This window comes from Siphateles boraxobius, unplaced genomic scaffold, assembly GCF_051911475.1.
Source record: "Siphateles boraxobius isolate OS27281-9 unplaced genomic scaffold, OSU_SipBor_1 6, whole genome shotgun sequence".
Taxonomy (NCBI): Eukaryota; Metazoa; Chordata; class Actinopteri; order Cypriniformes; family Leuciscidae; genus Siphateles; species Siphateles boraxobius.
In genome coordinates this window covers 23,452,495-23,467,810 of record NW_027509186.1, presented here as the reverse complement: position 1 = coordinate 23,467,810, position 15,316 = coordinate 23,452,495, and the positions used below count along the sequence as shown (strand labels likewise).

Genomic DNA, 15,316 nt, shown 5'->3' with positions numbered 1-15,316 from the left:
TTGTTTTGCAACAATATCGGTATTATGTGAATTAACAGTTCCTACTCTTTCTCTTTCCTGCATCCAGATATCCACGTTTTTTGTCTGCAAAAACACATCATTTTGTGTCATCCGGCAGACTGTTGACAGCTTCATAGCTCTTATTAAAACTACAGATAGAACTTCCACATTTTTGTATTCCCACACACAACAGTGGGGGTGGCACCCAAATTAGAAGTGCATTGTGGGTTTTGAAGTATTTAGCATCTAAGTCTTTAGCCAATATTTTTTTTAAGTCTGTCTTGCCAGCAGTGAATTAACCCTTTAAGGAGGCAGCACAGCTGAATGGGGTAAGACTGACACATCTTACCCCACTCCAGGGTCAGATCTAGAAAATGACTTATAGGGTGGCTTAAGGGAATGTGAGGGGTGGCAACACCAAAGACAGAAAGCATTCAATCATCCATACTTAATCTTTACTCTATCATCTATTCTACATGTATATTATAATTAAAAACAAAATATAGCCACAAATGGCAAACATCAGGGTCCAAGCACCAATGGCCCCTTGTGAATGATTAGCGATCCAATTGAAATGTATCTTATGATGTGGTTTGATTCAAGTTGGAAAACTCCATCTTGAATCTTCACTGAAAGTTATGGTTTCATGAAACAGGCAACAGCAACACACAAGTGTCAAGAAGGGCAACTGAAATTATTCTTCTACTTCCTTTTACTGTTAGATTAAAGGAGAAAATACTGTATAACAATGTTTACTGCCGTAATGCATGTGATGATAGATGTAGTGTGGTGTGGACTCATACTCAACATTTCAATTTAGATGAATCGCATGTCATAGGATGTCACTGGACAATTTCAAATGAATGTGAAGATATTTTGTTGCTCAAAATCTTATTTATGTGAAGCATTTATCTTAAGGACCTTTTCATTTTTATAATATATTTCTATAATATGGGTAGCCTAACTGCTTGCAGTTTAAGTGTTTGTTTCATTATTCATACCACGACAGTAAATAAGTGTCTTTATAATTCTTTTACAATACATATTATCTTGAAAAATACAAATATTTTCAATGGACAGCAATATATTTAACCATATCTGACAAATTGAAAAAAAAGTTTTATTGGGGTCTGTAAAAGTTAAATAAAAATTTAATGATCTGTAAGCTTTCCACAGATTTCTATATACACAAATGATATAAAACTATATTGACAGTATATCATAGTTATACAAATGAAATAGATAAATGCATTTATTTCCATTCAATTGGATGGAAACTGATAGGAAATTAGGCTAAAAAGATTCCCTATCCTGTGGCTGCTTCTTGTGGACAACATTAATATCACAGCCTTCGTCTTTCAGTTGAAATGGCTGATAGTTTACAATTTGCAGTTAGCATCATAAATTCATTAGGGGTTGAATTCACCTTTGGTGCTTGAACCCGTAATAACAAAATAATAATATCCAGGGCACCAAGAGTGTGTCTATAAAACACTTCAACACATTCTAAATGAGCTCGTTAGAGTAGGTCTATCATCTCAAGAAGAGTTTATAAATATTATACAGTCTACTCGGAAGACAAAAAAATAGTGTTTTAAGACTTCTCATGCTTCTTAACAGATGTCTGTATATGGGCACTACAGAAGGTCACCCCGAACACACTATTAACCACATACAGTTGTAATTTAAATTATTCAACCCCCATTGCGTACTTTCAGCTCTTTGCAATTAACAAATTAAACAAAAGTAATTGAAATAGCTCAACACAACAAATGTTTCAAGTGGTTTCCCCAAATTCAACTGAAAATGCAACTTTTAATGACTTCATCAATGATTTATCCCCCTGAATAGAATCCCTCAACAGCACAAATATGCAAAACAGGTGTTGCCTCAAGCACACCTAATCCAACTAATCAAGGACTTCATTAGTTGCACCAGGTGTGCTTGAGCTAGAACACATGGAATATCTGAACCACAAGAAACCACATAGAAACCGCCTAGCAACACTTGAGCAACAACCCAGAACACCCAACTTTCTGAATATCTGTATAATTATTTTAAACTTCAAGTAAAGTTTGTCTTTCTAGTTAAGATTTGATTCTTACCTAACTCTGCTATTAGTTTCTGTGATTGGAATCTTGTTATTGGTTTAATTGTATTAAGTCGGATGGCAAATATATCTATGATGACTATCAGGACGGGATTTGATTTCTCTAATTTTCTGATTCATGATTGAATGGAGAAACAATTGAACTGGTCTACACTGGTTGTGCTGGTTGTGTCACCCATTCATATGAGAGTCCCCTGTTAATGACGTTGGCTATACAGAGCGCAAGCAACCATGCAGCAGATGTTTTTATGTCATCACATTTAAAGCGCAGCTACTACAATATGGTACAGAAAACACTGATTACATTAATATTTTATACTGGGATAAATCTGGAGTGGCACGGTGGCAATAGTTTTTCTTAGGGTGCCACCCTAGTAGATCCACCCCTTGCTCCACTCACCCCTACACATGCATTTATGATGTCAAGCACAGAAACATGACCTGGAGAGAAGAATGACAAGAGACTGCTAATCAACTGCAGCTGCGTCCACGCTACGATTGAAGTACAAACAAGAAACTGAACTCTTAAACGGTGTACATCAGAGTAAGTTACACCCTCTGTCCCATTTACCCCACCCCCCACCCCCTCTCCCTTATAATGGGGGCTCAAATTGGGTCCACTTTCTCATTGGCATTTACACTGGCACAGCAGTCTGATAAAGGGCTCTGCTTTGATCCTGTTTGGTTTCCATCTAATGATCAGCTGACTCCTCTTCAATGAGCTGCGCTCAAGCCGCATGTTCTCTGTCACCGAGTTGTGTTCTGCCCTGAGTGAGTCTAATGTGTAAGCATGCGCTGGTTACCCACAGCAAACAGCGTTCTAGGATCTAGAAATGTCTGTGCCACGCTGGACTGGTGTTTACTGCCTGTTTGATCATATTGGAGCCTGGTTTCTGGGGACCAGGCACTCGTGGTGCAGCCGCAGGGGCCCCACAGCGATCAGACATGCCTGCAGTGATGCAGAGAGAGGGAATAGAAACAGACAGAATTTCACACTACGTGTAATGTCCATATAGGCAAGGAAAGAGTTTTAGGGGTTCGATTTTATAAGTGTTTAATATAAAAGAGAAGGCTGCTGGTAGAGATAATGAATTAGATGTCTATGTTTTACAACTTGTGACTTAAAGTATGCATGTATAAAGTAGCTGTTTTTGTACTACTGCTTGTACTTATCTAAAATAATTTATTTTTCATCATTTTATATAGACTTAAGACAAATGTTCCAATCTTTTGGTTTTCGTCCATCAAATAAAATCCAAATGAAATCTAAATTAAAAAACGAAAAATAATTATGTAATTTTATGAGCTACCATTTATTTTGTAAAACTTTTAATTTACTGCATACCACTATAAATTAAATGCTTTATCGAATAATATGACACCATTCCTTCGTAATTAAGTTAAAAATCTATTTATTGGATTTGACTGTAAATGAAATACTTAAATTTGCTGAATTATGCAAAATATATTTTATTCACGCATTTTATGAATACATAAATAGTTCCGGTGAAAAGTTCCTCATACCATGATACAAGATTCTGGTCATACTCCTCACCCCCTAGTGTGTGGCGTCATTATTTACACTGCACTAAGGCCAAGAGCACAGTTTCCAGCGGAAACTTATCACCGCTGACTCTCTGCCTTACATGCAGATTCACAAACAAACACACACACCGCCTGCGGTCCACAACAGTACATTTCTCCAGTGCAGGTGTGGGCCCTGACCATCTGCTCCCTGCCTGTAATTAGTACAGCGCACGTGGCATCATTTAACCGGTATTTATTTGCTCCGAGTGGTGCGTATGCCCACATGATGCGAGCAGGTTTTGGGCTCTGCCACACTGTGTGCCTGTGCTATCTGCTGGGCACATGAGGAAAAGCAGAGTCACGGTCTCTTCCCTGGCACACTTCTTTAGCGTCGAGCCTGTAGAACAGGATTTACGAGCACCTGTCTCAGGGGTATGTGCACCAAAGCAAACAAACAGCTCCTCTCCTCCCTCACGAGCGCAAATCATCAGGGGGAATGCGGCCACCCAGTCCCTGCTATCATTTTAGCACCGTGCAGTGTGTGTGTTTGAGATGTTCTGTGTACACAACAGATAAAAACTGAAAAATTATGGACACGGCCATTCTGCATCTGATGTATGTTCAAAACACTGCATATATCTCAGCGGTTATGAGTCCCTGCTGTCTGTGACTGTGTATACGATAGACAAAGTTTAACAACATGTAACATCCGCTACATATACAGTACAAATCATGCTGAGAATAACACTAATATTGTTATTAATAACACTAAATAACAATATTTAGGGCCCTAGCACCGATAGTGCGATGACACTCTTGGAATTGCTCTGTTTGTTATTATATATATATATATATATATATATATATATATATATATATATATATATATATATATATATATAAAGGAAATTTGTAAATAGAAATATATATATATATATATATATATATATATATGTATATTTCTATTTACAAATTTCCTTTTTTGTTTTTGATTCAGATTATTTATTTATTTATTGCTTTATCCCATTTGATCACACACTTTCACCATCTATTAAAGTGTCTTATAATATATGGTTTTATTATTGATAGCATTGTATCTCTCTCTCTCTCTCTCTCTCTCTCTCTCTCTCTCTCTCTCTCTCTCTCTCTCTCTCTTCTAGCAGCTTGTTTTGAGAAGTGTGCAAATTACAGTGACTTTTATGGCGTTTTTTTCAGGCCGCAATCTGTTAGCTACACCATTAACTAAACATTAACTGATATTACAGAGAATTTAAACAAATGCAAAGTGTCTTTTTTTTAGATATATTTGTAATATGTACTTTTTAAAATCAAGTCATAATGACAATATTCAATCCAATGATGATTCTAATGAAAAGTACTCAGGTACCTGAGTGACCTGTTGCTATGGTTACTTCTCCAGGGGAAGACCATTTATCTTTGTGAGTATTTATTGACCTCAAATATTTTTTTTTTTACGTTTTTTTTAAAAGAAGTCTCTTATGCTCACCAAGGCTACGTATTTTAAAAGATCAAAAATACAGTAAAACAGTAATATTGTGAAATACTTTTATAATTTATAAGAAGTGTTTACTTTTTTTAATATATTTTAAAATGTAATTTATTCCTGTAATTGTAAAGCTTTATTTACAGCATCATTACTCCAGTCTTTAGTGTCACGTGATCCTTCTAATTATAATATATAAATATAAATCATTCTAATTGGCTGATTTGCTGCTCAAGAAACATTTATTTTTATTATCAATGTTGAAAGCAGTTGTGCTGCTCAATATTTTTGTAAAAAACAAAAGTCTATCACTTTTGAACAATTTCGCCTGTTTGTTCTTCTCATTATCCGATTTAACTTAACCACAACATGTTTTTCTTTTTTCTTTATTATATAATGATAATTTTCCCAAGATTCTTACACAGTCCTTTCATTGGTCTGAAATCTGAAGCTTTGTTCCGCTCATTACTGAAGTTCAGACAGTTATGAACCACCATGTTCCTCCCTGCATTGCAAACACTTGAATAGAAGTGAACAATTACAAGTAATTTGTGGTATCTGTGTATTTATTGAACTAAATTCTACTAAATTGACGCTCTTAAGATTAACACACCTTTTATAGTAATACAGTAAATCACTTCAAATCTTTCCTTGTCACCAAGCACTGCAATGTTCCTGCATAACAGCGTGAGTCATGTTTATGTTGTTATTTTCTTCATCTCTCTCTCTCTGTGTGTGTGTTTTGAATGCAGCAGAGCTGCAGAGGGAGGGAAGCATCGAGACTCTCAGCAATAGTTCTGGCTCCACCAGTGGCAGCATTCCCCGGAACTTCGAGGGCTACCGGTCCCCTCTCCCCACCAATGAAAGCCAGCCCCTCAGCCTCTACCCCACCACATTCCCCTAAAACCAGCCGTCCCGCCCAAGGAAACCTCTCTGTCGCCTTGGACAATCTTGACAGTACAACCACAACACATCACCCCATGAGAGAAGCCACACTCTCTCTCTCTCTCTCTCAGTGTGTTTTCATACCATCCTGCTCAGCTATATCTTTTCTCTATTCTTTGAACCGTGGATTTTCCTTTAATCAAACTTGGCATGCAGGAAAACCCTGTTCAATGAGGCCCGGAGTTAACGTGCTTTGTCATTCACTTCTCTTGCAGATTCATTTCATTGTAGCCTCCATCTGAGACTGAGTGCACGTATATATTAACCTTGATGGGTCGGATGTACCTTAGAAGGGGTTGTTGCCACTTTTCTCAAAGATGTGTCATATTACCAATATCATTATCAAAAGAAATTTCCAGTGCGTATCTTTACTGAGTGTGTGTGAAGAGAGTGTGTGTTCATAAGAAACAGTGTCCTGATTACATCTCAGTAGTTGAGTTTAGGTTTGAGCTTATAAAGCGTTATGCTGATTTTTTTTTCGATCAACATATGCTATCATTAGACAAATAATATTTTAGTAGACGTACTGTAGTTAACATTTGAATTGATTTAAATTTTATAGGTAATTCAAATTGGTTATGTTTACAATTTATTCTTGTGTTACATTATAGTGTTTGTTATTCCGCACATTTTTTTCTGTATATTTGATTCGATTGTTTTTAACCAAAGTTTGTTTCCTGGACTTATTCTTGGCTTTATAAATTTAGTGGATTCAAATGATTCAGAATCTTTCAATCTATGGGTGAATGTGAAATCTATTGATTCTTTCAAAGGGGAAGTTGTTTTGCTAATGCTTCCACGTTTGATTGGCTTTATAGGATGTGTGCCTGATATTTATCGAGGATCCACAGCCAGTTTCATTCAGCTCAGGTGATTTAGACACTACCCACATTGTTTTAAAGTAGTTCCATTATTATCATCATTAATATCAATATATAATTTTGTATTAGCTTGTTTATTTAACTATTTTAAATTGCTCTGTTTGAAGAATGTCTTTTAAGTTGCTTGACTGGATGGAACATTTTACACACACAACTATTGATAATTACCAATTAAACTGATGTAAGAACTGTGAATAAACGGTCCTAATCATCAGCTTGTCAAAAAGCTTAAAGAGCTGCATGTTGAAAGTAGCCGGAGAGGAAACATGATTATTCAGCCTAATTCATAACGGCATTCAAGTTGGCATGACTTTCAAACTGAATGCAGTGCACATGCTTTGTACGGACTACAATATTTTTTGTAATACTTCTTGCGTAATGTTATCTTAATAGGACTTTATGCAAGTGAATTGAACAAGTCTTCTATACATTTGTGTGTTTGCTTAATACAGTTTATTAATGCATTCTGACCTTCACAGTTCTTTTCCCTTGTTAACTTACCTTGCTTTCTCCTGGATATATTTGTTATACAAAAACAATAAATGCATTTAAATGACGAGATACAAATCTGGGCTCGAGGCTACAAATCTGAATCACTGCTTTTGTTTAGGGAGCTGTTTTTTATCATCATGAATCAAGTCCACAGGCTTCAGGACACGGGGCTGAGATTTCCTCCGCCGCTGCTTTAACTGCATGCGTGTAAGCTTTGTTTCGTGATATTACAATGAAAAGTGTATTTGCATTTAGTCGCATTTTTCAGCACCAGCTGTGTGTCGTAAAAATTCATGAGAAATTTATCGACGTTATAAATGTGCTTTCAAAATATTGAAAATTTGAGATGGGTAACAATATATAATAACAGATGTCATTTTCTTCAATAACACAATTCTTTTATTATACAGCTTAACCTGATGCTCAGTGGACAGACAAAACCACTAACAAAGTCATTGTTCTGTCATCACAGTGATCTTTATTGTGCGGAGTCAGACAAGCAGAGATATATTGCATGCAAGGAAGCAAGAGGTCATTTTTACCACTAGTACTACTGAATCCTCACCAGCATCTTCAGGTGTCTTCTCAACACTCTCACCTTACACACACAATCACCCTTAAACAGAAAAACACACTGTCTCGAAGGCGACGTGAAGCACTCGTCTAGATGGTGTGGAGGACGGTGGCAGAGCTCACACTCTCCGCCTGAGAAGGTCAGTCCTCGTTTCTTTCTGTCTCCATCCAGACCGCCAGTGCCACCTTATCACCGGAGCCACAGCCTATAAATACCAACAGAAGATAGCAGGCATTTCAGTAAGGAGTGTCAGAGGTTTCCTCCTCTCTGCGGGGTCAGGAGGCGGCTGTGTAAATTACTACATATAGTTGCAGAAGCTTTAATCTATGAACAGTCTGCCGTTTAGTCGCTGTGGCACTGATACACAATCTACCAGCGTCAATCTGTCAAGGATGGTTGGCAATTCATGTAAGATTTTGTGGCTGTTTGTTCCAAAACACTCCCCCACTCTCCATGTATCCCGATAGGAACGGTCTCCGTTCAGTAACGGGCTGTTTTCTGGAACGGCTGCTGGTCTTTCCTCCATCCGGAGGTCGTTCAACTCTTAACTACTTTTTGAACTAATGTGACTGCTCCTCCAGAAAACATAAGATGTCTTTAAGTATCTCAACCACCTTAGAATAACGTTTTTTACACTGTTTTCTTGTAGGCATTTTTCTTAACATCAAACTTGTTTTTCATCTTCTATCTTCATGAAGGTATTGTTTGGCCTACCACCAGTCTTGTTTTTCCAACTTATCCTTACAGAAAAACAAAAAATCTGGAAATAAAAGCCTTTTTTTTTACTAGCTATTTTGATTATTTTATTCTCATTATGAATGTTTTTAAATTTGAGTGGACCTGTTGAATAATAAAGACATTAACCTTGTTAATATACACCATTCAGGTAAGTGTCTCCTTTTTTCTTTTCTTTTATTAGGAGGGGAAAATCTTAAATAGTCAAGCCTGTCAATACAATTTTGTACAGTATTGAAATATAGAAATTAATTTATCAATCTCAAATATCGTGTTAGTGTTATGACCTTAAAAACACAAGTTTTACATTAAACTGTCAACCCTGTTACTTTTTACTATCCATATCCCTGCATATACTACAATGTTTAGTATATTGTTCTTTAATAAATGCACATTACAAATCCCTTTTTAAAATGAAAAAGGCGTCTTTTCGTGGAATAACAAACTCATGACAATATATTGGCGCGGTTTTTTGGTCTAACGAGGTAGCTAAAGTGTTTTCCATATAATTTATTTGCTGTATGCTATATGGGCCCATTTACGACTTCGATATGTATGTACAAAATAAATACTTAAAATATGTTGATTGGAAGTTGTCTGTTGCTTTCCCGTAAGCCGTAGCGCACTTTTGTAATAGCTTCGTGTTGTAATATGTTATATGTCAATCAGACGAGACGTGAAGCCTATAAAGCACTCATCTCTTCAACTGTTTGAGAGACAGTAAACTGAATAATGACTGACAGCTCCTGGGGGGTTTAAAAGGGTCAGTGTTGACATTAATGTGTGATACACACACACTTTTTTCAATTAGCTGCTGAATAGCCTCGATTAGATCAACTTATCTTCAGGATCCCCACACCTGGACGCGCATCTCATCAGTCCTAATCGAAACATGTGCGTCTGAATGCGGTTTACTGACTTACTGCTAACAGATACAGTAAGAACAATCTTTCTCAGTCATTCTCACTGAATAGCGACGGATTGATTGTGAAAGGATGGTTGTTTTGAATTACTGATGCCCCCCATTTACTGTCCTAATACAGTGTGACTTTCATATTCGAAACTTTCATGTGCAGTCTGAAGAAAAGCATTATTTAGTATTTTAGGGAAAGTGTAAAGTATTAACAACATTAAATATAAAGTCGGAAAAACATTAAGTGCATGCAAATAATATTGAAACTAGGCTATGTGTGTATATCTTGACACTGCTCGAGACATTTCTGATTGGAGGTAATAAAATGACTTAAAATGCATAAGACTATATAATTTACAAGTGTCCATTTCAGAGTAAAAAAAGTAATTTGCTTATTGTGACTTGATATAATCACCAATGAGTAAAGTAAAGGTAGGCTTAACCGATTAAAGAACAACGATACTTCCTTAGATGTGCGTGACATTAAAAAGAGCGACCCATCTATAGTATTCGTACTTCTGTATTAAAATACTTAAAAACTGCATGTACCACAAATGGAAAATAGATGAACATTTAACGAATGATACGTGTAATTTTATTTCCCTCGTGTTTTAATAATAGCCTACTAATAAAAAAAACATATAGCTGATTATTGTATGGAACTGTGTGCTCAATGTAAAAACTAAATAAACTAAAATTGTTTAATAAGTTTTTTTGTGCCAAAGTTCAAATCAGCATTTCACTTTTCAGTTGAAACATCGAGTAAAATGACAGAATTTGTAATTAAAAGTTAATTGAACGGATTCAAAGATGTCAAACATGATGAAAAGAGTTTTGATCACACTGGTTAGTGTATCTACATCAATATAGGAGGAAATGCATTTTTTATCAACCATAAATAACTCTACAAGTCAAAATTCAAAAAAGGGTAAAACACTTTTTGCATTTAGACGAAACACGAGGTTTGATCGCTGAAGGGAAAATGATGGGTTCAGCATCACACAGGACAAAAGCTCAGGGGACCGAGAAAGTCCAGTGTGTGATCATAAAGGAAACAAATATGTCACTGATTTTACTTAGCCTACTATTATGACATTTAGAGATGTAACATTGCTGTTCACTAAGCCTGATGCTTCATGGCTAATTTAATTAATAAGTATAGCCTACTCAATAGCCTATTTGGCTGTATCGAATTAAAGTTTATTGATTTTACTACAAAAGCATAATACAGAGCCTGTTATTATTTTCATGGTCTCTGGGTGTAGGCTACTAATGTTTGCGAAATTGTGAAACAATTAAAAATGTGTCATATACACGATTTAGTAAGGCGTTCAATGTGTTAAATTTATGCTTGGGAAAAAAAGTTGTTAAATGAAGAAAAAATATCATAGTTTCCAAACTAGACCACATTTGAATGCTTGTTTTAGTCTCGGATGATGACACACGGCACAGTACGGGCTGCAGAAGAAGCAGGTACACTGATTCCCTGAGGTCATTAGAGCGCCCCCACCTGTTACCTGAAAAAGGTGTCACTTTAAATAATCTGCAGTCGAGATACGCCCAAATCGATTTAAGCGTCATTTAGAAGCTGATTTAGTCATTTTGAGCGTTCGCAATTATCAAAATTTGATGAGGAAATTTTTCAACGATTTCCTGATACTGGGCTACTTACCAAAACATTGGATGAAAGATTTACTATTCCCACCAAGATTATAGGCTATAGCGATACCCAAATAATTGCTGATTGTTTTGCAGCGATTGCTGGTTGTTGCTCACAGAGACCGCTGCATTCATGGCCTCAAATCTTGCTTTTTCATTTGATGCCTGACACCAGGTTTATCCGAACCTGTTGGCATCCTTACAGAAACTAATGTCTTAATCACTATTATTATATTTCTATATGACTAACTCTGAACGCCAATATTCGCTCTCAAACGTATATCATCTGTCTGGTAAAAGTACTAACATATAGGCTAGGCTAGCCTACATTAGGCCTACATAAATTTTTAAAGCCATATTTTTTTTAGTATTAGCTAATAATTGTGAATTCAATTGTTTAAAAAAGTTATGATCTATAGTAGGCCTATGCTATCTAGAAAAATATTCTCACAAATAGTAAAACCCCCTTGTGAGGACATCTAGAGTTATTCTCATTCAGTTCATGTTTGTTTAGCATAGCATCACCACGGAAAAAAAGACTGTCCTCACTAATAGGATAGTGAACGCAATTGTACGGGATAGTTTCGGAATGTGATTTTGTGGAGTATGTAGCCTACTGTTGCCTATTTACTTTTAGGCTGAAGGAGAGTGGAAGAGAAGAAGCAGAGCACGAGAGCTGTCTGTAAAATTGTTGTTGCTCATCTATCAGGTAGTCTTAAGTATGTCGATGTGCAGAGGAGGTTGGGTGATACAAAATGGGCTATGCCAAAAGCAAATTGTACGATTTGGCAAAATAAGCGCGAGCATATCAAATACACTGTCCTAATGAAAAAGAGGAGACATGGGAAAATGTATCCAGGGTGTTTGGATGGCTAGTCAGAATGGAGGAGAGAGAGCTGGACGGAAGGGAGGAAGAGAAGAGAGGGGGTTTCTAGTTGGTGCAGGCGCTGGGTATACATGTGACAAGGGGAAATATGAGGGACTTTGACAGGTCTTAAACGGTCTGGCGCCAAGGCCTCAGTCTACTGGCTAAATATAGCAGGAGAGATGATGCACAGAGATGATGAAAAGATGAAAAGAAGGAGCAACAATGTAAAAGCAGGAAAAAAAAGAGCAACGGCCATTTAATGATCACCCCTAGAGGATCATCTGGTTTCATATATGTGAAGGTATTGCAAAGGTTTGCGTTATCTTTTTGAGGGAACATATTCATTTCCTTAGAACCCTGGAAACACAATTAGACACATTGTCTTAACAGCGGACACCGTCTCAAGGACACAAAAGCTGACAGAAGCTGATCATGCATAAAAGTTTGGCATCAGGCTATGTTTATTGAAAATGTTCTCTGGTCGAAGATTATGCACACAGACACGGCTCTGACAAACATTTAACCTTGTTTTTCACCATTACAATCATCGTTGGTTTTTCGACGTCTCGTTGTTTTGGCAGTAAACAGTGGCAGCGCCGTGAAAAGTTTTTCAGCATGAACGCTATTTCAATTACGTGTGATAAGAACTCGGCGCATGATTACATTCTTGTCGGTTTAGATGTGTACAGCGGGAAAAATAAATCTGCCGTAATTGCAGAGACTTTGTTGATGTAATTACTTCCTTAAGTATATACATAGAAAACCATTTCCATTTCCATGTGTGGTTAATCACTTCTCAATCCAAATCACTCTCTGTCGAAGCTCAGAGATCAACGACTATTGATTAGGCTATATAGCCTACTATTTCAACAACTTGCTGCAGGTAAAACACTTCACATACAAAACAAATATTCATAGATAATCTTTAATATTTACACTAAAGCATGTCGAATAACAGTGGAAACTGTTTTTTTTAAGTGTCAGGAAAAAAGTTCACTAAACCAAGGTGTATAGCCTATTGATCATATTGCAAGTTTCTCCCCTAGAATGATTTAATGTTAAATATATAGGCTAATATATCCCAGTTTTTTTTTTACTTGTCAAATAGACGATTGTATTAATTTTATTTTATTTTATGAGATGTTATATTATTTTATTCTCATCAGACGTGAGATCATGTATGGCTCTTAATTTTAGCTTAAATAATGAAGATTTTATATCAGAAGAAAAAGGAGGCTACTTATTTTCTTGTTTGTCATTTCGTTTGGCTATTTAAACATCTGTCATTATGAAAGCAGAAAAAAGTTTTTAATTCATATAGCCTATATGTATGTTATCATATTCTCCTATATTGAACATATTCGTAATTATTGATTACTTTTCATTTTATATTATATTTTGATATTATTTTCAGGATTTTTAAAAGAAAATTGTATACTATTTGAATACCATACCTTCATTGTAGAAGCGTGCATATCCCATAACTGAGTGTCGGTTTTAATAAATCCCGCTGTAACTGTTCACTCGTGGCTTCGGCAACAAGTGTCTGCCTACTTTGTATCGGTTTGCTCTATGGTGTAGATTTAACTATTTTTATCCATAGTTATGGTGTGAATGTGACATTTAACTTCTCAATAAACCATAATGAAATTGCTAAATATTCTAATTATCCTTTAATATAGCCAGTTCGAAAACGCAATATAAAATAATTTTACAAAGGTTAATTCAGCTGTTTTAATGAAATTTTGACGTGAGTGGCAATCCGCAATATGCTCTTTAATAAAATATATGCCCTCTAAACCACTTTAAACACTAAATACACTTAATTCCCTTTTTCTTAATACAAATAAATAAATAAATAAATAAATAAATAAATAATTATATGTATATATATAGCCTGTAAACGTCGTCGCCGTTTTTAAGAACAGCTGCAAACACATCACGTATCTGTTCAGCTGTTGAGAAATACACGGTGATTTTTAAAATGTCAGTATATAAGCAATGTTTAATGACTCTATCAGGTCCTCTCTGGCGCAGTAGGGGTTAAACATGCAGCCTGTCATCATGTTCTGCTGATTTGTATCGAAGTGTAAAGGTGACAACATTCCGCAACCGGTTGAATCCGTCCGCACAAAAACATAGATTAGACATGGATGCGTTTTGGAAATATTGGAACTATGTGAATGCGACATCTGATGGACAAGTACGTTGACATGCTAACTTATAATGTTCACAAGTCATTTGGAAACAAAGAAGGCAAGCGCAAGCCAAAAGTTTGGCGTAAATGCTAAAGGGATTGTAGTGCACTGTTAGAGGATTTTGGAGTAAATATGAACTGACAAGAGACGGTTCTTACTGCGCTCCGTCAGCCGACTGGCGCCAAGCGGCTATCTAACAAACCCATCCAAGTAAATCTAGTCCACTAGTGGATTTCTTAAAGGTATAGACTAGGTTACACTCGGACCCACTGCTGAAACTACAGGTCGAAAGTAGACGGTGAACCTTTATAGTGGTCTGGCACTTGAGATGTAGCTAGCTATGTTTTTTTGTTTTTTTTGTTTGTTTTTTGTTGTTGTTGTGAAAATGGAGAAGCATATGCTTTTTTCCCGATCTCCTAAACATTCAGAGGAAGGATAATCTGCGCACAGTAAAATATAAATACTTGTTGCCTACATTCGTGAATATAAAACATTTACATTCACCAAACAGTTGTCTATGTATAATATGTATAATAGAAAATTAAAGGTTAACAACGACAGCCGAAGAGTTAACAGTTAAGAGCAATGCAGCACTCACCAAAATGATCTTTACATTGGTCTTTAGATTCCATCAACCCTCTTCCTCTTTCTTCAGTATAGCGCGTGGCTGTGCGCTTTGAATGACCCGGGGCAGAATTTAAAGCACCAATGTCCGGTTATTGGCTGCTGTTCCTCACATGAAGTCAGTGCACAATGACACACTCACAAAGTACGGAAATAGTTATTCACATAGTAACGCACAAGGTCCTTTGGCTATGAGTGTGCAGTGCTATAACAAAATATACTCGCACGCGTCACTTTGACGTGTAGGCTACAGCGAAAAGATAAACGCTATTTGCTGTGTTCCTTG

At 36.3% G+C, this 15,316-nt stretch overlaps 1 protein-coding gene and 1 long non-coding RNA gene across 6 annotated transcripts in view; one reads left to right on the top strand and one right to left on the bottom strand.

Moving 5' to 3' along the window:
* bcas3 (BCAS3 microtubule associated cell migration factor) overlaps window positions 1-8,239 on the top strand; it is a 254,043-nt gene extending 245,804 nt beyond the window's left edge. For 2 of the 5 annotated variants that reach the window (XM_077208302.1, XM_077208303.1), the window contains exon 24: window positions 5,897-7,534. In XM_077208302.1, coding sequence (XP_077064417.1) covers window positions 5,897-6,045 — 149 coding nt within the window. In that variant the 3' untranslated portion in view covers window positions 6,046-7,534. Of the gene's footprint in view, window positions 1-5,893; window positions 7,535-7,577; window positions 7,667-7,869 lie in introns of those variants that run through there. The other 3 variants (XM_077208300.1, XM_077208301.1, XR_013195948.1) reach the window with 2 other exon arrangements.
* Window positions 7,915-15,136, bottom strand: LOC143716125 (uncharacterized). The gene is made up of 2 exons (XR_013195949.1): window positions 15,005-15,136; window positions 7,915-8,238 (listed from the first exon to the last, which is right to left on the bottom strand). It is a non-coding gene; the product is annotated as an uncharacterized LOC143716125 (long non-coding RNA).
* Between the last annotated feature and the right edge of the window lie 180 nt (window positions 15,137-15,316).